The 23,798-nt window shown below is 35.5% G+C and overlaps 2 protein-coding genes across 4 annotated transcripts in view; both read right to left on the bottom strand.

The window, feature by feature from the left end:
- LOC120535667 (natural killer cells antigen CD94-like) overlaps positions 1 to 19,361 on the bottom strand; it is a 71,257-nt gene extending 51,896 nt beyond the window's left edge. Inside the window, exon 1 of one of the 2 annotated variants that reach the window (XM_039763632.1) lies at positions 19,187 to 19,361. In XM_039763632.1, the coding sequence (XP_039619566.1) occupies positions 19,187 to 19,283 (97 nt within the window). In that variant the 5' untranslated portion in view covers positions 19,284 to 19,361. Of the gene's footprint in view, positions 1 to 16,067; positions 16,136 to 19,186 lie in introns of those variants that run through there. The other variant, XM_039763633.1, reaches the window with a different exon arrangement.
- The window catches only part of LOC120535666 (killer cell lectin-like receptor subfamily B member 1B allele B), a 185,807-nt gene that overhangs the window by 82,970 nt on the left and 79,039 nt on the right, over positions 1 to 23,798 (bottom strand). The gene's annotated exons all lie outside the window — the stretch shown is intronic.

The raw sequence follows: 23,798 nt of genomic DNA, 5'->3' as shown, positions 1-23,798 counted from the left end.
CATTGGGGTTCCTAGTTTTAAAGAAGAAACTGAACAAGTATTTTAATCTCGTTTAACAGAACATTTATAATTGTTCATTTAATGACCTTTTAACCTCCATGTACACTTTGCTTTTATGGATTGATTATTTATTTAGCGAAGAACTTTGGCACCACACTATTTTGCACCTTTGGGGTTTGAATCTGTGTTAAATTTTATTGTTTTCAATGAAGCACTTAGAAGGATATAGAGTGAACGCGGACCATCCCATCAAGGCATACAAGCTATTTAAGAATATGGTAGAAATGGTTCAAATTCTATAGTAACTTCTTCCAAATGAAAGTGGGACAAAGAAACCATGGGAAGGGTGGAAACCAATCATTTTTTCTGCCATGAGAGCAGGCACCTAGCAAAAGGTGTTGAAGAAATATTACTAAACCTCAACAAAAATGAATAATAAACAAACTAAATGTATAAACCTGAACAAAAATGTGCAAAAATAAAACATGGCATTTTTAAGAAACCAGAACTCATAACATCTGATTACTTTTCCTCTAACTAAAAAACGGACCTCATGACATAAAGTCATCGATTTAATTATTGTTATTATTATTATTATTATTATTATTATTATTATTATTATTATTATTATTATAGTAACTTGTGATGTCATATTTCAATGTATAAAGTAATTTATATTTCAGCATTTAAAAGACAGGAAGGTACATTTTTATATACTTTTGTTTGCATTTTTATACTGTGTCTGGTGTAATTACTTTCTCATTTCATAAAATTATGCTATTTTTTATTTCTCTAAGGGTATATATCTATGATTCCAATGGTTTGTTACTGACATTTATTTTGAAATAGGAACACGGTTCAGGTTTAACTGTGTTCTACCATTCTGTAATATCAGCCACCGATTAACTGTCTAAAACAGTTAAGCAGTTCAAATTTTCTATTAAAAACTCATTATTACTATCATACATTTTCTTTAATTTGTGTTGCTGCTATTATTTTAATTATTATACTGTTATGATGTGGGGCGGCACGGTGGCGCATTGGTAGCGCTGCTGCCTCGCAGTAAGGAGAACTGGGTTTGCTTCACGGGTCCTCCCTGCCTGGAGTTTGAATGTTCTCCAGTTTCCTCCCACAGTCCAAAGACATGCAGGTAAGGTGGATAGCGCTTTTTGCTGGAAACGTGATGTAGAAGTCATACCATGTGTGATATCATTAAACTTCCATTATAAAACATAGCGGTGCCCAGAAGGAACTGTCTCAACTTTAATTCCTTTGACAAAGGAAAGACCTAGTGTAGTACAGGTTCAAACACTTCCAAAACAAAGATTTTTAATGTAGGTAACTGGTTTTAGGATTCATCCTTTCAGCATGATACTGATACTGATTCCCAGTGAACTAAACTGTCCTTAAATGAAACACCCATAAGGAAAGATCATGGAGTATGTTCAGTCAATTAACTGGTGTATTATATTAAAGCACAGTCAATCAAAAGCTATTTAGTTCCCATTTTTATAAAGAATTTCGAGTTTGAATTTGCTTTAAAATAATTAAATTTTTTATGTTAATTAAAAATAGAGTGTAGTCTCAGGTCTTCTGAGGCTCACTGTAGCTCGAAGGCCCGATTTATCATTGTCACAATTTTTTTCAGCCGAAATATGCAGTACTTCATAAAGCATAATTTTACAGTTACTAGAACTGTTGACACAAAATATTGTTGACAGTAAATAAATTGCTTCAAGTTTAAATTATAATGAAATATCTGAATAAAGTAGTATGGGTGCAGACATTAATAATTTCTTTAAAGTATCAAATGTCATCTGAACTTTCTAAGTGCAAATTAATTCTTGTTGTTTGCTTTTATGGTTAAATTACTGTTTTGAGTTACAATGGTATAACATTTTAGATGAACATTAATTAGCAAATCCAAGACAGTGTTTTCTCCTGTTTAACTGCATTAGGGGCTGGGCAATCAGTTATAACCTTTACCTTAGTACCATCTATATTATTTCCCTTTCTTGAAATCTCATAACACAAAAAATAATAGAGATGTTTGGTAGAATATGTTGTGCTTAGGAAAAAATATGATTTGTCTTCCAAGGTATTTCTAATGCTACTGAACATGAAAAACATGAGATTTCAATCAATACATATGGTGTACATATTGAAACAAATCCAGACTTTCACAGAAAAATTATTTATACAAAACTGAAAACTGTCAGCTAATTTTTAAAAGGGAATAACAGAATATTCACAATGACCTGAGGAAATAGTAAAAGCTATTTTTTCAATGTGTGTGCTTCTCTGATTAAATAAAAATTGTGTGCATTTCAGAAAAGTACTTTTGAAAAAATAGTGATTTGAATCGGTACCAAGGAGAGTTAAGTAGAACAATCGTTTCTTACCTGTTATATTATTTAAATCAAAATAATATATACATAGTTTTAATGATCCATCTTTTCTTTCAAAAATGTATTAAAAAAAACTGCACTAATAGGTTTATTAGAAGGTCTGATAAAACTGTTTGCTAGCCTTTCCTGGCCTTTTTTGGTGGGTTGGTGGGACTCAATAAGATATTTATTTTCTCCTCTCTTGGTTAATGAAGTTCTGTTCATAAGATGGATAGCATGGTCATGTTGTTGATGTGGCAGAAACTCCAAAGAATTTCTTTTACTGAAGATGGCAGTAAAGTCTGTATATTGAATGCAAATGTTGCAAACTGAACTTCGTCTTTTGGCTGTTGCTGCTAGGGGTCACCACAGTGGATCATCTGTTTCCATATTTTCCTGTCCTCTGCATCTTGATCTTTCACTCCCATCACCTGCTTGTCCTCTCTCATCACATTCATAAACTCTGGCTTTGTTTCTAAATCATTCAACCTGAGCTGACACTCTAATGTACTAATGTCTAATCCTGTCCACCCTCATCATACACAATGTAAATCTTACCATCTTTAACTCTGCCATCTCCAGCTGTCTCTTGTCTTTTCTTTAGTGCCACCTTCTCCATCCCATATGACATAGGTAGTCTCACAACCATCTTACAGACCTTCTGTTTTACTCTTGGTGATTTATTAAAAGTCTTTGTGAAAGGAATTTATTTCAACGTGCAGGGTAGTAGAGTGTTGTACTGTGTTAGCCATTATGGATGCAATGAAAAGTCAAGCATAATGACACCTTTTATTGGCTAATTAAAAAGATTACAATATGCAAGCTTTCAAGGCAACCCAGGCCTCATCTTCAGGCAAGATGTAAACCTTAAGAAGGGGACTGAGCTCCCTCGAAAGTTTGCATATTGTAATCTTTTTAGTTAGCCAATAAAGGATTTCATTTTGCCAGACTTCTCATTGTAACCTGCAGGGTATAAGCTTACACATAAAACATTTCTGCAAGTTTTAATTAAATGATGAACTATAACGTTAAAAAAAACACATCCTTCATTAGAATTAATTTTTAAGTTGACCAACCTGATAGGCTTTAAATTAAGGAGGATGATGACAACAGCCATGAGTGTGCGCAAGCTGCTTACTAAAAAATTCAAAATGTAGGCATTTGACTCTTACAAGAGAGTGTAAGGATATAAAAAACAATATTTAACACTCACTGTTTGGAATTTTGACTGAATTTACATCATTAACAAATTAAGGATAAAAGGAAATGAATTCAAGGTAATTAAATTAAATATAACTTTATTTGTCCCTAGGGGAACATTTGGCTTTTTACAGAAGCTCTATAAATAAATACATACATAAATATATGCATGCACACCACTGTCTGAACACACACCAGAATGACTAAACAACAAAAAATTAAAAAGAAAGAAAACCTCTAACTTAGCATTCACAGTGAGGTATGCAGATGCACTTCTGTCGGTATGAAGGATAGTGATGTGCAATGAACAAACAAACTACTTCTTTTTTACTTGTCTTGTTCTCTAAATGAAGTTACTGATACAATAACATTAAAGAATGAACCTTTTCAAGGCATGTGTAGTGCAGGCTACAATTTATATTGCATTCCATAACAATATGGAGCTATCATCTTAACTTCAGTTAAATGCAGTCTAAGGGGAAGTAAGCTATCAGTAAATTGTTTCAGCAAAACAATTATAGTGACAACTAGCCAATGCCTGACTAGGTAGATGACATAAGCACCTCCCATTGGTCAATTCACTCTGACTGAGTGACTATGACCACCTCAGTACACTGACTGATTTAATGAACCAGTATGCCCCTACTGATATCTGGAGTACCACTGTAAGTTTATTTATAAACTGCAGACAAAAGGCTCATGCTCACTCCAGCACAGTACACTGAACTAGCTCATTGAAAGAATACTTTTTGCACTGGACAGAGAAATAAACTACACACATCCATCCATTATTCAACCTGTTATATCCTAACTACAGGGTCACAGGGTTCTGCTGGAGCCAATTCCAGCCAACACAGGGCGCAAGGCAGGAAACAAACCCCGGGCAGGGCGCCAGCTCACTGCAGGACACGGCACACAGTACATTGAATCTCAGTTCACTGACTGACTAGAGGATGCATTTACAGAGTTCCATTTATAAACATATAATTATAATATGAACAGTACAACTTTGTTAGCTTATGTTTTAACTGCAGCATATGCTAACAGCATATTTACAGGAACATAAAACTTTGTCATACACAATCTATCCCATTCCATTTATATAGGTGATAGGCTAGCTACAATAACCAGATTACAATGCAACACAAGACGTTTCTCCATTTTGCATAAAAAAATGTAAAGTAACTTAATTTTAATTATTTTATTAAAGCTTTACTTCTATGTGACATCAATATATGTTGTCTTTATTTTATCAAATGTGTTATTAGTAATATTTGCTACTTTGTGGCAGTAAGTTCACATTCGCAAACACCGATTTCGATTATTGAATGTCTGATGTACATGCACTATACACAATGCATGCGTGGGGGGATGGGGTGCACGGGTATGTGCGGACCGGCCTTGCTGTGTCGCTTAAACTGCAAGAGTCTAATCCGTTCAGTTTTGGAGAATAAGATGGGTGAAGGACAAAAGATTGAAATTTGGATTACTTTTTCAAAAATTTCGCCCGAGTCTGTTCTGCAAAGATGTGCCCCACCAGTAGCATAATATGTGAAGACCAGAGCAAAATTCTGGACCTACCACATCAGAAACAGAAACTTCTGCTGATCCTACATCTGTAATAAGGCCTAGAGTCTATAGCCAGAGGTCCATTTCCAGTTTTATTGGGAGGCATATTGGATAACAGCAACAGAGGAACTATCCAAGATGGTGACACTAGATTTTCAGCCGTTTTCTATAGTTGAGGACAAAGGCTTCAGGGGACACAAAAGCCCTGTGTCTACCAACATACATGCTACCAAACAGAACAACACTGTCCAGGGCTCATCTACCAGAGCTGTATAATAAAACAAGGGCAGATGTCCTGGAAAGAGTTCTGCATGTTTTCCATGTCTGTATTACTACAGACTGATGGACAAGAAGTTAGTTAGTTACATGTCACTTCATAATTGATTACAGGCTCACTTCAAATGTCATGAATTGCTTTGAATTTACAGAAAGACAAACTGCTGACAACCTGGCAGGAGTGCTCGTGAAAGTGAATAAAGATTGGGGTCTTCAAAACAAAGTTGTTGCATGCATTAGTGACAATTCTGCAATTATCACAGCTGCTATGAGGTGTAATGGTTGGAATCATCTTCCATGTTTTTCTCACACAATATATATTGTGGTTGGAGTAAGTATGAAATCCATAAAGCCAACAGTAGAAAAGTGAAGGCAATTGTGGAGTTTTTTCACAGAAGTACTGTAGTTGCTGAACATCTCAGAGCCGCTCAGAAACAGATGGGCTTGCCTGAACAATGACTGAAGCAGGATGTAGTGACAAGACAGGATTCAACATTTTACATGTTGAAGATATTCTAAAAGTGTAATGGTCATTGCTGTTGCATGCAAGGTTCTCCAGCCCTTTAAAGACGTTTTAGTGGAAATGGCTGTAAAAACATATGCAACACTATATTTTAATGTATTTAAATCACAAGATGGCCCAGAAGTTATCTCAACTAACAAATGTGTCAAACATCAAAGGGAGTCTATTTTTCAGATATCACTGTGTTTATTGATATTAAATTTGATATATCGCTTTGGGTGACATTCAGAGGTTCTCCATACACTATTTTGTGATTTGGCACTGGGCTAATTTAAATAGGAAGTAGGGAAATAGCAATACAGGTAACACATGTACACTGAAACTAAATTTGGAACTTTACTCTTTCTTTTTCTCAATTATGTTTTGTTTCGGTTTCAGGTTTATAACTGCATCCAATGTGATTATTCTGGCTAGAGGCCTCCATAGATTCAGCAAGAAGGATACAAAAATCTGTGATGCACATAATTGAGACCATGAATACAGACATGTTAAGTGATTCAATCAAATTGAAAAACACCAGTTGCTTGCTGAGGCAGCTCTACTGGACCCACATTTCAGGCAGATAGCATTCACACTCTGCTGATGAAGCCATCAAAAGCATACCCTATGCTGCCTGTAGAATGCATCAAGAGAAGTCTCATGTGACAGACAGCATGACACAGCTAACAGGGCATCTATGATTTGGAAGCACTTTGAGAAAGGCACAGCTGGACTTACCTCCACTTATTTCACCACATATGATTCCCTTATGGAATTATGGACATATTTGAAAGAGCCTCTCCAGCATAGAAACATTGACCGCGGATAGTGTGTTGCCACACCCACCACACGACAAACCACATGGACTGGGATCATAGTGCAGCGGGTGACACCTCAGCACCACACTGGAGCAGTGTTCGTTTTTTTACGGTGGCTGGAGTGTCAATCCTGCCACCAACCCCAAGTTATCCCTGTAAGTTGGATGACCTGCTTACAGAATAGAAAAAATATTTACCCAAAACGTTCATGAATTGGTGTTGTCATGGTTGTGCCTTTTAGCTACATCTGCTCCGACTGAGAAGTTCAATTCCAAGATGGGACATATTCTCACAGAAAGAAGGAACAGACTTACCAGTGACAAAGTCCATTAGATTGCATTCCTAAGTGCAAAAGTCCACAGTGTACTCTTTAGTAAATGTCTCTATTTTAGATTAATAACTTTAAATATTTTTTCACCACAATTTAAGTTTGTTGAATATTTTCCATTTTTAGTCTTTGTTTGTTGTTTTGTTGCTTTTTAACAATGGTTGTTATATTTGCTTTTATGCTGTGATAGTGATTATGCTACAATTTTCAATGTTCTCACAGTTTCATTATGATATGTGCACTATTCTAAGGTTCTCTTTGTTTGAATGTTTTCTATTTATTGTTAGGAATTGTATTTATTGTCAGAAAGAACATTATTATTATTATTATTATTATTATTATTATTATTATTATTATTATTATTATGTGTGAATTATTCGTATTGTGTGACAGATAGGGGGCACTGTCGTCCCCTTGAACCCTCGGACCAGATGCCAGACACCAGATAAAAGTCCCAATAATTTTATTTGGACAATAATAAAGTGCACCAATCACCCTCCACTCCACAATACTCATAAATAAACACAAATAGCAATCAATAATCAAATCCTCCAATCCCAGACATGTTGTCACCCTTCCTCCCAACTCAGCTCAACGCTCTGGTGTTTCCCACAGTCGTTTATAGTCCTTGACCCAGAAGTGCTTCTGATCCTCCCAGTCCATGTGATTCTTAGCACTTCCGGGTCAGATCAAAACTCCTCTTCTCCTCAGCCTGGAAGTATATCATTTCTTCCGTTTCCATGATTGTGAATTACTTCCAGGCTATAGGGATAATATAAGTCCCTGGGCCTCCCTGCAGCGTCCCCTGGCAGTGCCCACAGTATTCAGCAGGGCTGTGATGAAAGACTCCAAGGTCCATAATGCCCTGTTGGAATTCGGAGCACCTCCATGTTGCTGGGAGAGCTCCATCTGTCGACGTGGGGGTATTGGCCAGGATGAACGGCCGGCCATATACCACAATTGTTACTTGGTTTTTAAATTGATTATATTGTTTAATGGTTAAAAGTGTTACACTGTTATGATACTATTCTAGATTTTACACTAGAATATAGCTTCTGGTCTTTGAAGTGACTATATCAGTGATTTAAAGATGTGAATCATTTTGGTGAATTGAGCAAAATGAATTGAATCACTAAAAAGAATCATGTTGCACATCACTAATAATGGAGCCCCAGTAGCATTTCCTGACACACTTCTGCCAAACAAATTGCTGACTGAAAGTATTCAGTGTTAATGTGGCAAAGAGAGAGAATGTGCAGCATTGTTCATAATGTCACTCAGTTATATTTTAATTTTCTCCTTTGCTGCAACCTCTAGGAGCTCCAGAGTGTGCCCCATATGTGAGCCTGCTCTTTTAATTAGCTTTGTTAAATCAGAGAGTCTCTCCTGAAGTGATGTTACCAACCCAGAAACCCACAGTGCAGAAAATCGCATTGGCCATCACAGAGTTGTAGAACATGTGAAGGATGTCCCTTCCCACATTAAAGGAATTCAGTCTCCTAAGGAAGAAAAGCCGGCTCTGCCCTTTCTTACATTGTCTAACTGTGTTCTCAGATCAGTCCAACCTGTCACTGATGTGGACTCCCAAGGCCCTGAATAGTGACTGAACATAGAGATTCTTTGGTGTGCAGGAAGTCAATTATCAGTTCCTTGGTTTTTGTTGATATTAAGGTACAGACAATTCTGTTTGCACTGACTCCTCTACTCAAACTCCTTATCGATACACCCCATAAGTGCAGAATCATCTCAGAATTTCTGCAACTAACATGGCTGCGTGTTATATTTATGGTCTGAGGTATACAGAGTGAAGAAAAAATGAGTGGACTGGTGGTTCTCCAGTGCTGCTCACATCCATATCAGAAACACATTCTTTGAGTCTCACAAACTGCAGATTGCCCTACAGATTGTCCATTATCCAGGAGGCCATAGATGCATCCACCTACCTATCTCTGAGCTTACCCCTTAACAGGAATGGCTGGATGGTACTGAAGGTATTAAAGAAATTAAAAAAATATATAATCCTCACAATGCTGCTAGTTTTTTCCAGGTGAGAATATGTCTTGTGGAGCAGATGGATAACAACGTCTTCCACTACAATTTTTGTCCGACAGGCAAAATGCAGTGGGTCCAGGTAGTGTACCATAAGAGGACTCATATAGTACAGGACCAGGGAGGAAAAAAAAAACATTCTGATCCTATATGTAAAGCAGATGCTATAAATCACTGCTTAAGACAATCAGATAGGTGCAATTTGTACCAGAGTAAGGTCCAGTAGTGTTACTTGCATAAAAATTATTTGCATGAAAGTGCTGTCATCAGGAAGTTGTCCCAATTACCTCACCACAAATGTCAACATCTGAAGTATGCAAAACAATACTTAATAAAAAGTGAAATTTAAAACAAGAACACTTACAGACCATTGCACATGGTGGTAGATCTAATTTAGTTTGTGGTTTTGTGGTAGCTACAAAGGTGCAAGACATGTTGTGCTGATGGGACGAAGAATGCACTCAACTATCAGCAAAGCTAAAAAGCCAATGTCTCAGTAGCAGTAAAAAAAAAAAAAGAAACTGACGTGAATATGTATTTCAGGAAAACCCCAATCTGAAACTCACCTCAGAAATAACAATACAGTAAAATTAAAGCTTCTGAAATACCTTAACAATTATCAGATTTCAATGTCAATCAAAAATTTGTCAAGAAACCTCAAAATTGCAGTGCATGTAAAGAAAATGCCTATAGCATTTCTGAGGTAGAGGAGTTCTGCAAACAAAAGAAAACAATTGAAAAACTTGAACTGAAAAACTTTTGGCTGACCTCAGAATGTTTAGAGGCTGAGAATTCTGCGAAAACAAACTAAAATCAAGAAGGTATGTCATGGTACACAATCATTTGTTTGTGACACTAACCTTTTATTCTTAAATTGAAGAAATGAATAGTAATTGGGCAGTAAAATGTAAATAAACATATTTAGTATTGTCAAGTGAGACAATACATTTACTCAGTGGTGGTTAGGCTTTGAACACAGGAAGGGTGCTATATAAATAAAATGTATTATAAAAAATGTCACATGTACAATATGATAGTGTTTAAAAGAATGTTCATCTTTCATTCTGTTATAGAGAGCCAATCCAAACATGAAGTTCATTTATTGATTCATTTATTTTAAGCAAATAATCAAAGTATATGTAATGATTATTTTCTGGTTATACTCAGAAGAAAAAGAATAATTTATTGTGGATCAGTGCATACTAGTCTTAGATTGATTACAAGTTTTTTTCCTGCACACATATAGTGTGGTTATTCTAAATTGTCAAACAGAAAGTAACTTTAAACTGAAATATATAGATGTCAATGATGTATACTGTACTCTAGTCTGTCTATATACATATATATATATATATATATATATATATATATATATATATATACAGTATATATTTATATATATATATATATATACACACACACACACACATATACACACACACTTTCCCCCCTGCTTGCTTCGCTCGGCAGCCACTTCACATCTCTGCTGCTCAGGTAGTGAAGAATGGGGATGAAAGCACCCCAAGGAGATGCGGTCACTCCTCCAAAACTCCTCTTAAACAGTGATACAATGGGAAACAAATAGGTTCTTTTTACCTCCTCTTTGCTCTATCAGTTGCTGGCTTGCTGCTGCTGTGCTGCATGATCTGCATTTTGTGGGGTGCTTCGAACATTTAAAAGCCTGCACAGCAGTTGTCCTACTGCTTGTGTAATATTTTTGGTCCTGGGCATGGTTAAATCTTGTGGCACAAAGTCCCATCTCACAAGACGTGAGTTCTTGATATATTTTTAGTTTACATGCATGTCTGGAATTAATTCAGACAACAATCAAATCTGTCTTAACCAACTGTCACCTAATGACATTTCTAATGTGTGGTCCAAAAAAATTCAAATTTAAGGCGACTGTGGAATAAAATTTCATGTCTCATCTTGTACTATATGTTTTGCTGTTACATTGTCATTTATTTTGCTGTAACATTAACATCGAATTAATGCTTATAAATTTCTGATTATATAATAATAATACATTTTATTTATTTGTAGGCACCTATCTAAACACTCAAGGACACTGTATCTGTCGTTTATATTTTTGATGTTAGAAGTTTTGATGACATATAAATCATTTTTGATCTAAGCTAAGGCAAAAGGTTTTTTTTTCACAGCCACCCTAAATCTGAAATTTTTTCGATCATATGATAATTTCAAATAAACAAACATGCAATGCTATACTGATAACTTACGTGCATATTTGTATCTATGGTTTCAAATACATTATAAAAGTTATACTTACTACTTTCAGCTAGAAGAGTAAATAAATCAACCTCACATTGTAACACTCTATCACAGATTACCTGACCACTTTAGTTTTGAAATATCACTACTGTTACACACAATTGTTGACTGAAATGACTGATTACAAAACCGCGTAAGGATGCTTTTGAGAACATTACTAGCAAATTTGCACTGACTGCATTAGGTTTAATGCTAATTATGTTTTATTTTAAAGCATGCAGAAAGAGTCTAAATCAATGACTAGGTTACTCGAGTAATATTTTTTTCTTTTGTATTTAGTATTGTTTTATTTAAAGATTTTTTTTAAATGTGATGCCAGGGTGTCCTCATGTGTTGGGCTCATGTGACATTACACACTACACACATGGTGGCAGTTAGGCTATTAGTAGCCACTATCTGAGGTGAAAAATATGAAAATATGCAAAATGTACAAGTTGGTTTAACTGTTGTAACCAATGTGTTTCAATGAAAAATTTAGAAATTTCAAAAATTTGTACAGGGTGATCTGTTTGACATATGTTGACAAAAAACTGAACTGTCTTAAGAAATTTCCTTTAAGAGTAAGTGGGCCACATTTCAACAGAACCGATTTACTGTAGGCCAAGTTGTTTCATTTAGACAGACAGAGAGATGAATTGGGGTAAAGACTGTATGATCTATATTGTTTGGTTTAATTAAAACATTAAATTAAAATGATCACACAGGGAATATGGGTATCATTTCTATTTCATCACAATGCAACATCCTGAAAATTCAAAACAGCATTGCCAAAGCAATTTGTCAAAATTATCAGTGGGGTGTTTTTGGATTAGTATCAGTGTATGAAAGAAACTTCAAAACCTGACAGCTAGAGGTTCATTTACTACAATAAGATTACAGAACTAATTAACTGTGCCTTAAAAACATGTTCTTTGTGACTCAATGCAAGTAACTGTAAATAGTTTTTTTCTAGGTTGGCATAGAGGGTGTATTGTGCTTTTTGAACTGAATGATAGAGCAGCTTACAGTCAATGTTTAATCAAGAAACGGCCCAAATTATAAAAGTGCTTGAGAACATGATTTCCTAGCTGTAAAATGTCTTTTGAATTAAGAGCCGTGTAGTGTGTCAGGTTCTGTGGCTGATGCATTATACAGCAAGTATTTATTCATCAACATAGCCTTCACGCTTGTACTAAGTATTCCAAATTAAAAGAAAACCAAAGACTGTGTTGGCCATGATTCCAAAAACAGCCAAACTGCCAAATTTCCAGAACTTAAATTTTAGTGTTTAGAAGGATCCAACGCTATTTCTTAATCATTATTACTAGGAGAGTTAACATTACAATATTGCTCTCTTTTTCTCCATTTCATGTTGTTAATTACTTGTGATCTAATTCTTTCTTTGCTGAGACATACTTTTGTTAAGCAGAATAGCTTCAGTTTTAAAACTTCAAAAGTTGCCTGCAGTGTTAGATGAATGCTAAACAAGCTAAGCTTAGTACTGGCAATACTTTGTAAATTAAACAATATTTAGTAAGCCAGATCCTATCAAAGCAAATGTAATTAAAGTGAAAAGGGATGCATCATTGGTTAATTTTACACACATTCTTAAATTAGAATGCTAACATTTAGAACAAAAACTGAAAGTATTAAACACTATATAAACATTATCTGTTTCGCTCACTGTGGGTTTTACTAATTCAACGTCGTAGTGTGTCAAATCCCTTCCCAACAGTATTAGGTGCAAGGCAGGAACCAAACATGGACTGGGTAACATTCTATCAAAGATCCATGTGAGGCCAATTTAGAATTTGTAATTAATGCAACATATATTTCTCTGGGATGCGTAAGGAAAACTGGAGCGTTTAGAGTGAAAGCTACAGAGAATGGGAAGAACATACAAGTTTAATATACAGTATTGATGATACAGTAAAGCTAACCATTATGCCACCAAACTGTCCAGATGTGCGACACTACAACATAAGCTTTTCCCTTATGAAAATTAGATAAATTGCCAAATACCAGAAAATATGTGGATATATATTTCATGTAAATGTAGTTCAAATATAATTTTTTAAGATTATAGCAGAAATATAATGAAACATACATTTCTCTTAATATATTGTAACATATTTCCAAATGATACATGCAATATAATCTGTATCCAGACCCATATTTCTAAAAGATAATGAGTTAATTTGGTTTATTTTTTTGCTTGGAAAAATATAACAGTTTTTCTCAGTGAATCAAAGTTATTTTGAAAACACTGTAACTCACTAGAAGAAGTTCACATAGGTTTTTTTTTTTTGGCATATACAGTACACTAAATAATTCCATGCTGAAACAAGTTTGCATGCTTTCTATGATTTTCAGAAAACAGTCTACCTTTTCCCTTGCTTACTATAACTATCCAAATAAGGCATTAAATTAGAACAATTAATATTCAAAAGGAAAACTGGAATTTATTATATCATAGATGCGTGAATGTGTACTTCTCAGAAGGAATGATATAGTGGAAGGTTGGATGAAGTGTGTTAATATTCCCAATATCAATAATTGGCAGCAGCTTCTTCATTAATGCCTGTACCTTTAAAGGAAAATTAACATGAAAGTCATCAATGATACCTAGGGCTGCTATGGCAGCTCCAGTTACTCTCCAGAGCAGGGGTATTCAATTACAAAAAAAGTTGCCAGATATTTTCAGCGGCTGGTAAGTAGCAGGTAATAACAAATTTTAAATGAACACAAATCAATGTACTGAAAAACAAGTACGTAATGCTATATAACTAAACAGAATCTGAAGTAGTAGGAATACTTTTTTCCACTTTTGAAATAAAAAAATTAACTTTTTTGTCACATTTGACCTAGGCAGATCTCAAAGAAAGTGCACAATATCAGCAATAATATTTGTATACCTTTTGAAATAAAATAAATATTTCATTTATATTTTTAGTTATATTTTTGACTTGGGCACATCACAAAGTGCATTTAACAGAATAAAAAAGAACCATCAATGCTATCAAAGCTATTAGTGCACAAAACCATGACAAGCGATAACAGTAACTAACACACATGAATACAATGTATGCTATACACTGAGGAAACATGGGTTTGTTTTAAATCACCATATGTGTGATTTGCAGTGTCTCTTTTGTAAACAAAAAGGTGGTGGTATGCATACATTGCATTTGGATCAAGTTTAAGGTGCTCTGATGGTATATAGAGGCAGAGAATCGTAGTGTTACATGTTGTGTTTATTTGGTGAAAAAAACATAACATTTAAAATTTAAAACTGAAAAATCATCAAGTATAATAATAATTAATCCTTTACATTCATATAGCACTTTACTCACTACTCATGCTTTGCAAACTCCATGGAGGGAATGCCCGGAACGCAAACCTATGATCTCCTAATTACAAGGCAGCAGCACTTCCATTATATGCCACCTGCACAGCTGCACTGTGCTGAATAATATTGTACTTGATAATTTAAAATTACAAACACAGAATTTACAAAGTCAAAAAATATTAACCACAGTTTAACAACGAGCTCTGCATTCTAGAAAACTGTTGTAATGTAGTCCCACAAAGCAATTAGTGCCTAATTTGATGATTGAGTTTTAATTAGTTCTTTGCTTTGAGTGTCAATGGCTGTGTGGAGTGAGGAGAAGGTGCTTGTCAGTAGCAAAGCTCTGGAGTAACAAATAGATTAATTTCTGAAAACCCACTTTTGCACGCAATTGATGGAACTGGAACACAAGTAAGAATCAGCACGTAATTAATTACAGAATTATTTATTATGTAGTCAAATGCCCTTGAGGCCAATGTTCAGGTACAACTGTCCCAAAACTGTAACATCACAAAAAAATTTCTATCATAAACTACTACTACCACTTCTAGACACACAACAATGCACTGCATTTTGGGTTGAATATTTCTAGGCTACACAGAGTTTGCATTCATAGACAGTACTAATTTAGGAATTTATGTAGGAGTTAATGAGGGCTCACAAAATGTGTTTTTCTCAGTTATTCCCTTGCACTTATTTCTGGACCACTCAGAGGTTGCTTCTGGGCCGCATGTGGCCCATGGGTGTCATTTGAATACGCTGGTTTTAGAGTTTTACAGAGTGAAATTTGACCTGAAAGTGCTTATTTGGATACATTCAGTTATATTGTAGTGAGAAGTCAAACAAAATAACACCTTTTATTGACTAACTAAAAAGATTTCAATATGCAAGCTTTCGAGGCAACTCAGGCCCCTTCTTCAGGCATGTATTATATTACATTTTTCCTGAAGAAGGGGCCTGAGCTATAACTGCATATAAATCTTTAATAACCAATAAAAACTGTAATTTTGCTTGACTTCTCACTACATTCATAATGGCTAATACAGTACAACACCCTAGTACTTCAGTTACACTGGAAATACTCCTGGTCAGGCTATTAAGATCCTTTATCCCTCTAGCTAGTTTTAGCGTTAGAAGTGAACATAGAGATAAGTGTTTACTTCAAGTAGTGGAGGGGAAAAAGGTGGCTGGTTTGGAATAAGGTCTTCAAAGGTAGGAAAGATTACAACTGGAATGAATAATGAATTAGTTCCATTAGTATCAGATAAAAACAAATACAGGTAGTCCCCAAGTTACGGACATCCAACCTATGACTTACCAATGAGGACACAGATGCGACGCATGTACCTCAGTAACTGCCGCTCCGTCATCAGTCTGGGGATGCTGCAAGCGGTGGCTGGAGGGGGGAGATTTTCCTCCTTGCACAGTGTAGTGTCCCTCGGGTGGTTCCTGGCGGCAAGCGGTAACCCGTGTTCCATAGTCACCGGGGCCACTGCTATCGCTCGTGATGGTTCGCTGCCCGCCCACCCACTACACCACTGCAGCTACTGCTCCTGACTGGACACTGCCGGCCCAGCACACACGGTTGGTAATGCATGGTTGAACGGAGGCCATTGAGGGTGAATGTGGCCGCGGGGTAGCATTGTAGTGTGCCTCGGATGGCTGCCGAATTTTGGTTGGGCGATTCACTGCCCGCCTTTGGCCGCACCGTGTTAATTCTTGGTGGGCAGACACTGCAGGCAGCATACTGTAGTGGAGGTGACTGTGTGGTGGGCAAGTGATGAACCCCTCCTTGCCACCCCAAGTCATTCTTAATAGTAAGCCTGTTACGCACATAGCAGGAAGTTGTCTCTTGTCAGTACATCAGACGTGCTGACGGATGCCTTCCTGCTCTAATAGTGTGTACGGTGCTGTGCAGAAGAGCTCATCTTAACTTTTAATCTTGACCCTTCAAGAATGCCTCTGAAACACAAATCTGATGCAAGTGCTGGTGATACAGTAAAGAAGAGAAAAACCATCACCATTGAAAATAAAGTAGAAATAATAATAAGGTCATTGAGAGGTGAAACTCCATCATTAATTGGCAGAGCACTTGGCTACAGTCGGTCAACAATAGCATTTATTAAAATAATGTACCTGTTCCAACTTACATACAAATTCAGCTTAAGTACAAACCTACAGTCCCTATCTCGTACGTAACCTGGGGACTGCCTATACACGCATAGGTCTGCTCAATGTTGCAACAGTGTTTAGTATTTTACAAGATGTGCATATCTTACTCTTTCTGTTAAATATCTGGTTTCTACTAATAAAACAGAGAATTTTCCTTTATTTCAGACTCTTTTAGTTTTTTGATGGGGTCTGCTCTATCCCTAAAATATCAAAATATTCTATTTGATTATGTCATTTTAGTGTACTTTATATACTTTGCAAATTTGTTCAAGTAGTTGCTGGTGTATTGTTAAATGTGTATTTCTTAGATTGTGTAGATGAAAAATAATCTACTGTTAGGCTTACAAATTTAACTATAAATAAGCCTGGAATATTAGCATATTCTCTTGCAACATATCAAACTACAAAACAAAAGGCTCTGAATAAAAAGATGATTTACTATGTCAAAATGATGTTAAAGAAGATAAAAAATGACTTTAGAGAAGTTTATTTGTCTACTTCTAATTAATTTTCAAACCAATGACTGTAGTTAAGACAGAACATTGCAGGCTACAAGGTTAATTCTGGGTTTATAATTAGTGCTGTGTTACAATGTGATTTGGCCTAGAATATATCTCCATATAAAAACACTTATGAAATATCTATTGGATGTTATTTTAAATTTCCAGGTTAATAAATTTTAAAATATGCTACAATATACAGAAAACAAACTATAAAACAGAAATTTAAACTCTAAAATATATTGTATAGCATATTATAAATAGCATTTACAGAATATTAAGTTTGTTGTAGTATATTTTCTAAAATATGTCTTACAGCACATTATTCATTGTATTTTGAAATAAATTAAATATATATAATTAATTTTTAGAGCTAATAAGCCACAGTCAGCAGAGTATTTACCCTCACAAGGTAACAGTGTGTGATGAGGGACTTGGACAATGATAAAACTGTTATTTTACTAAACAAATTTATTTAACTAAAACAACTTTTTTTTTCCTCCAGTGCTTTTGTATATATTTTTTCTTTTTTTACTAAACGTACATTCCAAGCTGAAGCTTCTGTATTTCCCTTCTTCTTGTTATTTCTTTTACTGCTAGCATGTTGCAAAAATTATAATACATTTTTTTCACTATAGGCCTAATTCTCCACAACTGGCATCTCTAATTAGATATTTTTGATTGCTAAACATGTTTACTCAGGTATTACTCTATATCACATTTATATACAGTATAGACTGCTGATATTTTTGCAGATTTTACACAGTTGCCTTTTCTTTAGTAAGTTTACATTATATCCTTTCTCTTTCTTTTACAATCTTTTATCTCAATATATTTAATACTCAATAGGCAATTAATTTATTTTGCATTAATCTGTTATACATTTCTACTTTGTTGCTTCTGTGGAACTATATAGAAGTACCACAATTAATTACTTTAATTTAACTAAACATTTTGTACATTATTTTTTTTAAATAAGCTGTAACTGAAAGTCTTCTGCTGTCAACAAAATACCTGTTGAGCTGTTATTAAAAGTCTAATTTCATCAGGTTGTTTAAACCAAACAATAAAACTTTAAATGTGTAGTATGGTAATTTCTTCTTGAACTATTACATACTTAAAGAATATGTAAAGCAGTAAATAAGATAAATGTGTACCATGTATGCTGATAATGAAAAATCCCCGAAGAATGCAATAATTTAAGTTATAAATAACAGCCAGTTGTATATATTATATGCAGTGTTTTACTATGGCATTAAACTTTTTGGCACCCTGGTATTCTGCCCTGAATAAGAGTGTTAGGAAGGAGGAAGGATCTTTACACATGCAGCTAAGATTACAAAACCACATATTTAGTCTTATTTTGCTGTGACAGAATTCATTGTTTTATATTTTACACAATAGTTGGATCTAGCTTAGCTGACAAAATCAAAAATATCTTAACTTCAAAAAAAATGTATTTACTTACAGAATATTGCATAATTATATTATTCATAGTAATGCTTTTTCATCTTGACCCATTTATTTAAAGTCTGAACAAGGAAATTTCAGCTTGTTGGTTTCAGGCATTATTCAGTTTTAAAGTTCAATTAAGAAAAAGTGTTAATTTTAAGAATACTTTTTTACATTTTCAATTTAATATTTGTTATTTTAGTATAAAAATGCAGTGATTAGTACTGCACTTTCCAAAGACCTATGTTTAATTATAAACCTTATCACATATTCATAATTATTTGAATAAAAAAGTGTGAAAATAAAAATGTACCTGTCTTTCTCTCTAGAGATTTGAAACCAGTTGTTTCTTCGCAGTCTTTTCCATCTCTTTTCACATTTACTTCTGCGTAGGTGATTTGCACAGACATCTTTTCCTATTCTGCATACAGCACAGAATCAGCAACTAAATAAGAAAAGGAAAAAGAGAGTTAAAGAGAGCAAGCAGGTGGGACAGAGATAGAGAGAGAGTGAGAGAGAGAGAGAGAGAAAGAAAGGGGTTTAAGGTTTTAAAAGGATGTGCAGTCTGAGTCACACTTAAACTGAAAAATACACAAAAATAAATTTTTATCAGCACTGTGTGATTTTCATACATAACAGTTAAACTAATAAAAATTAACCAGATAGCTTTTTTCAATTAGCATTTTTTTTTTTTTTTTGTGAGTTAAATACTGTAGTTAAACTGATTATCTAGCAGCCTATTGATTCCTTAAAAATGTTATCTGTAATGTTCTTTGCCGGTCACTGTCAAGAAGTAAAAAGGACTCCTAAAAAATAAATTATTACTATCCCATGCACTGTGAAGCATTTTATAATGATTAGTTTCATCAAATACTTAGAAATACTGTAAATGCTTTTTGAAAAATAAATATATAAATCACAAGAACAAAATATTATATTTCAAAATAAAATCGCTCTTCTCTAGAATAAAATTTAAATTATGTTTTAATGAGTTAAAAGTGTTATTTTGTGTAACTGAGGTTAACTGTCAGTTTTAAACTGTCTCTGTATTTGAGTGTGTATGCCTGAATCCTGAAATGGACCAGTGCCCCATCCAGGTTTGTTTTGTGTCTTATTCCTGGGGCTGCATGGAAATGTACTACATCCCAACCCCACCCTCTTTTGCCTTTGAGGCAGAATACATGAGTTTCAGAATGTTATGTTTTTATAACCAAAACTATAAAATTGTAAAAGCATGTTTCAAATACTGCGGTGGGTTGGCGCCCAGCCCAGGGGTTTGTTTCCTGCCTTGCACCCTGTGTTAGCTGGGATTGGCTCTGGCAGACCACCGTGACCCTATAGTTAGTATATAGCGGGTTGGATAATGGATGAATGGATGGATGTTTCAAATATCAACATTGTTTGAATTTTACTACATGGCCCTATTCTTTCTGTGTGTTTGCTTTCTTTAAATATGTTTCCATATTTCTTCCGTTTTTGAATTCATTAGTTAATGTGGTCATTTTCAATAATGCAATTCCATTATCAAGTTGAGCTGGAGTTCATTCTGAAAGGACTGAACACTAAACAGGAGGCAGCATTCGATAGGGACACCAATTTATTATAAGTTATACTTATAAAGTAAAATTGTAAATTATGGACTAAATCAAATCACATTTTATGTGTCATATACAACTTATATATGCAGTACAATAATTAGTTAAATGCTTAAATAAGGAAAAAGGAAGAAAACAATCTATGTGAAGATTTCATCTCTTTAGATTAGATATAATATTAATTGTATTTAAAGTATTCATTTAATCCAGTATTTAATTATCTGCAAAATCAAAGGTTCACTTTAGCACACCAATAAGCTATCAAAGATCAATACAGGTCAAGTCAGGTTGGGGAGCATGCACTGGTACAGCGCATTGCCGCACCCACCACATAATGAAACAGCTTGGGATACTGGTTGGCAACCCCCAAGGCAGACACGTGGTCCAGTTCCACCCTCCAGAAATGATCATCTATCTGCTGAAGCCAGTTGCTACATGGGCATCCCCATGGACTGGTCCAGCCACTCAGGTTATCAACAATTAGGATCCTGCAGGCTCTATCACCCTCGGGGAATCTCACCACATAGCCGTAGTTCCGTAACTGACACTACCTCACAATGCAGGTAATGTACCTCATTCGGGACTCCACGAGCAACAGTTCATTCAAAGTCAAATCAGCAGTATCCAAGGATTCTCTGAAGAGACACAGTACCAAAAGATTCCAGTCTTAATCTCAGGTCACTGGACAGCGTCCATGTCTCGCAACCATATAGCAAAACAGGAAGCACCTGGACTCTAAAGACTTGGATCTTTATCCCTTTGCATAGATTTTGGGAGTACCACACACCCCTTTCCAGCGACCTCACAACCCTCTATGCTCTTCCAATCTGTCTAATGACTTCATAGGAAGAGTCACCAGAGACAAGAATGTCATTGCCTAGGTAAGTAAACTACTCAATAAGGTCGTCACTCTCTCCACAGATAGACACACTGCTGATGGCTGTGTCCAGGAGGTCATTAAATGCCTGGTTCTTAGTTTTTATCTAGAACTCATCAACCACTGAGCAAATAAAATGTCTCCCTTACCAAGATATCATTCACCATGGTCAGAGCATACACCAAGACAACAGACAAGGCACCCAGGGAGTGCCGTAATCTCATAATACACTCGTTGAAAGGAGTAACATCAGACACCATCAGAAGAATCTACAGCAACAGCTATTCCCCATGTATGACAGCCATCAGAGAGACCAGACCAATACAATGTGTATCCACTCACAGAGATAGGGCCAGTCCCAGGTCTGCACACCTCAGATAGTGCCACCACTGAAATAAGTAGTTTACACAGCTCCTCCAACAGCAGAGGAAGATAATCATCATGCCGGCGAGACAAGACATTCCACGTGCCTACCTGGATGGGCCGCCTCAAATTGGGACCTGAGTGCTGCAGTGCATTAGGAGAGGCCTCAGCACCACACCAGTGCTGATCTTCAACACTGGCTCTCTGACAGTTTCGACTTTTCCGGGGATGGGGCTCCCAAGGGCTTTCTCCCATCCCTTACATGATGCAAGCAGCCTTCCTATGGGCGGATGGAGCAGAGCTACTCCCACAAGCAAAAAGGACTCTTTTCTGTCATCTGTGAAGTTTTTCTTAATGATGGCGTGGGTGCCAGTCCTTTATTCATTTATTTGTTTATTTTTAACTTTATTGATTTTATTGTAATCATTCAAAACAGATCAAACAAAAAATAGGATTGAAAACAAATCAACCAAACCGCCACCCCTGAGAAAGAGAGCATGTCCAACGGAGTAATCTTAAAGCTGGTCAAAATACATAGATTGATGAGTTTAATAGGCGGATAAAAAAAAAAAAAAACAATGGGAAGAGAATTTATTTCCTCAGTGCTTTAAAAGCTTATTCTAAAATATTACTGATTAGATCCTGCCTGGATTTTAAAAAGTTCTGCACAGATCCTCTAACTGAGAATTTAGTTTCTTTCAATTCAGTATAAAACATCAGTTACCCACTGACTTAAAAGAGGAGAGTCAGGATTCTTCCAGTTTAGCAAAATAAGTCTGCGTGCCAATAGTGTAGTTAAGGAAATCACAGTTTGTTTGTCCTTCTCCGCTTTAAGCCCATCTGGAACAACAACAAACACAGCTGTTAATGGGTTAAGAGTGATTGTGACACCAAGGCTGTCTGAAAGGCATTTAAATTTTTTTTTGTCCAGAATGATGTTAATTTGGTGCAGGCCCAAAACATGTGACCCAGTGAGGCTGGGACTTGACTGCAGCGTTTGCAGGTTGGATATTGCATATTGGAAACATTTTGGACAATTTTAAGCAAGACAGATGTGCCCGATATATAATTTTAAGTTGAGTAATTATATGCTTTGCTCATATGGAGCTTGAGTGAACTCTCTGCATTACTACCTTCCACTCCTTTTCTGATATGTTGAGTGATAGATCTTTTTCCCATTGTCCTCTTGGATCTTTGAAAGGGAGGGACTGTAAAATAATTTTATATATTGCAGAAATGCTGTCTGAGTCCCCCAAACTGAGCAACAGTTTTTCCAGCATAGAGGAAGGTGCAAGATGAGAGAAATCGGGCAGGTTCTGTTCGACAAAGTTTCTAATTTGAAGTTAGTAAAAGAAATGTGTTGCTGGAAAGTTAAATTTGGAATGTAATTGATCATAGGGCACAAAGATGTTGTCTATATAAAGATCTCTAAGAAATTTAATCCCAAATGTTTTCCAGAAATTAAAAACTGCATATATTTGCAAGGGTTGAAAAAGGTGGTTCTCATTCAGAAGTTCCACAGATAAAAGAATCTCCATCTTAAAATTCTTTCTACATTGGTTCCGTATTCTGAGTGAGTGAAGCACAATTGGGTTATTAGTATATTGACGATAACTTGCATTTATTGGGGCATAAAGCAGGGAATATAAAGAAGTACTGCAGGATTTTATTTCTATTGCTGACTAAGCCTGAGTTTGTTCATCTATTTGTGTCCAGGTTTTTATAGTTTGCATGTTTGCTGCCCAGCAATAAAACTGAAAGTTAGGTAGAGCCATGCCACCTTCTGCCTTAGGTCTTTGTATGGTCACTATTTGGAGTTCCAATTAAATAAGGTTATGTTTGAATCTAATTGCTTAAAAATTATTTATCGATGTATATTGGAATGTTTTGAAATAAAAAGAGAAGCTTAGCAAGCATATTTATCTTAACAACGTTAATTTTTCCAGCTAGAGTGAGATGAAGGGTTGACGAAGAGCTTTATGTTTACTTGTGATATTTACCCTTAGGTATTTAAACTGATCTGCAATGATAAAAGCAAAGGTGTCTAATCTGATATTGCATGCTTGAGAATTCACTGGAAAGAGCACACT

This window comes from Polypterus senegalus, chromosome 9 (assembly GCF_016835505.1).
Source record: "Polypterus senegalus isolate Bchr_013 chromosome 9, ASM1683550v1, whole genome shotgun sequence".
Lineage (NCBI taxonomy): Eukaryota > Metazoa > Chordata > Cladistia > Polypteriformes > Polypteridae > Polypterus > Polypterus senegalus.
This window is presented reverse-complemented; position numbering and strand designations above follow the sequence as displayed.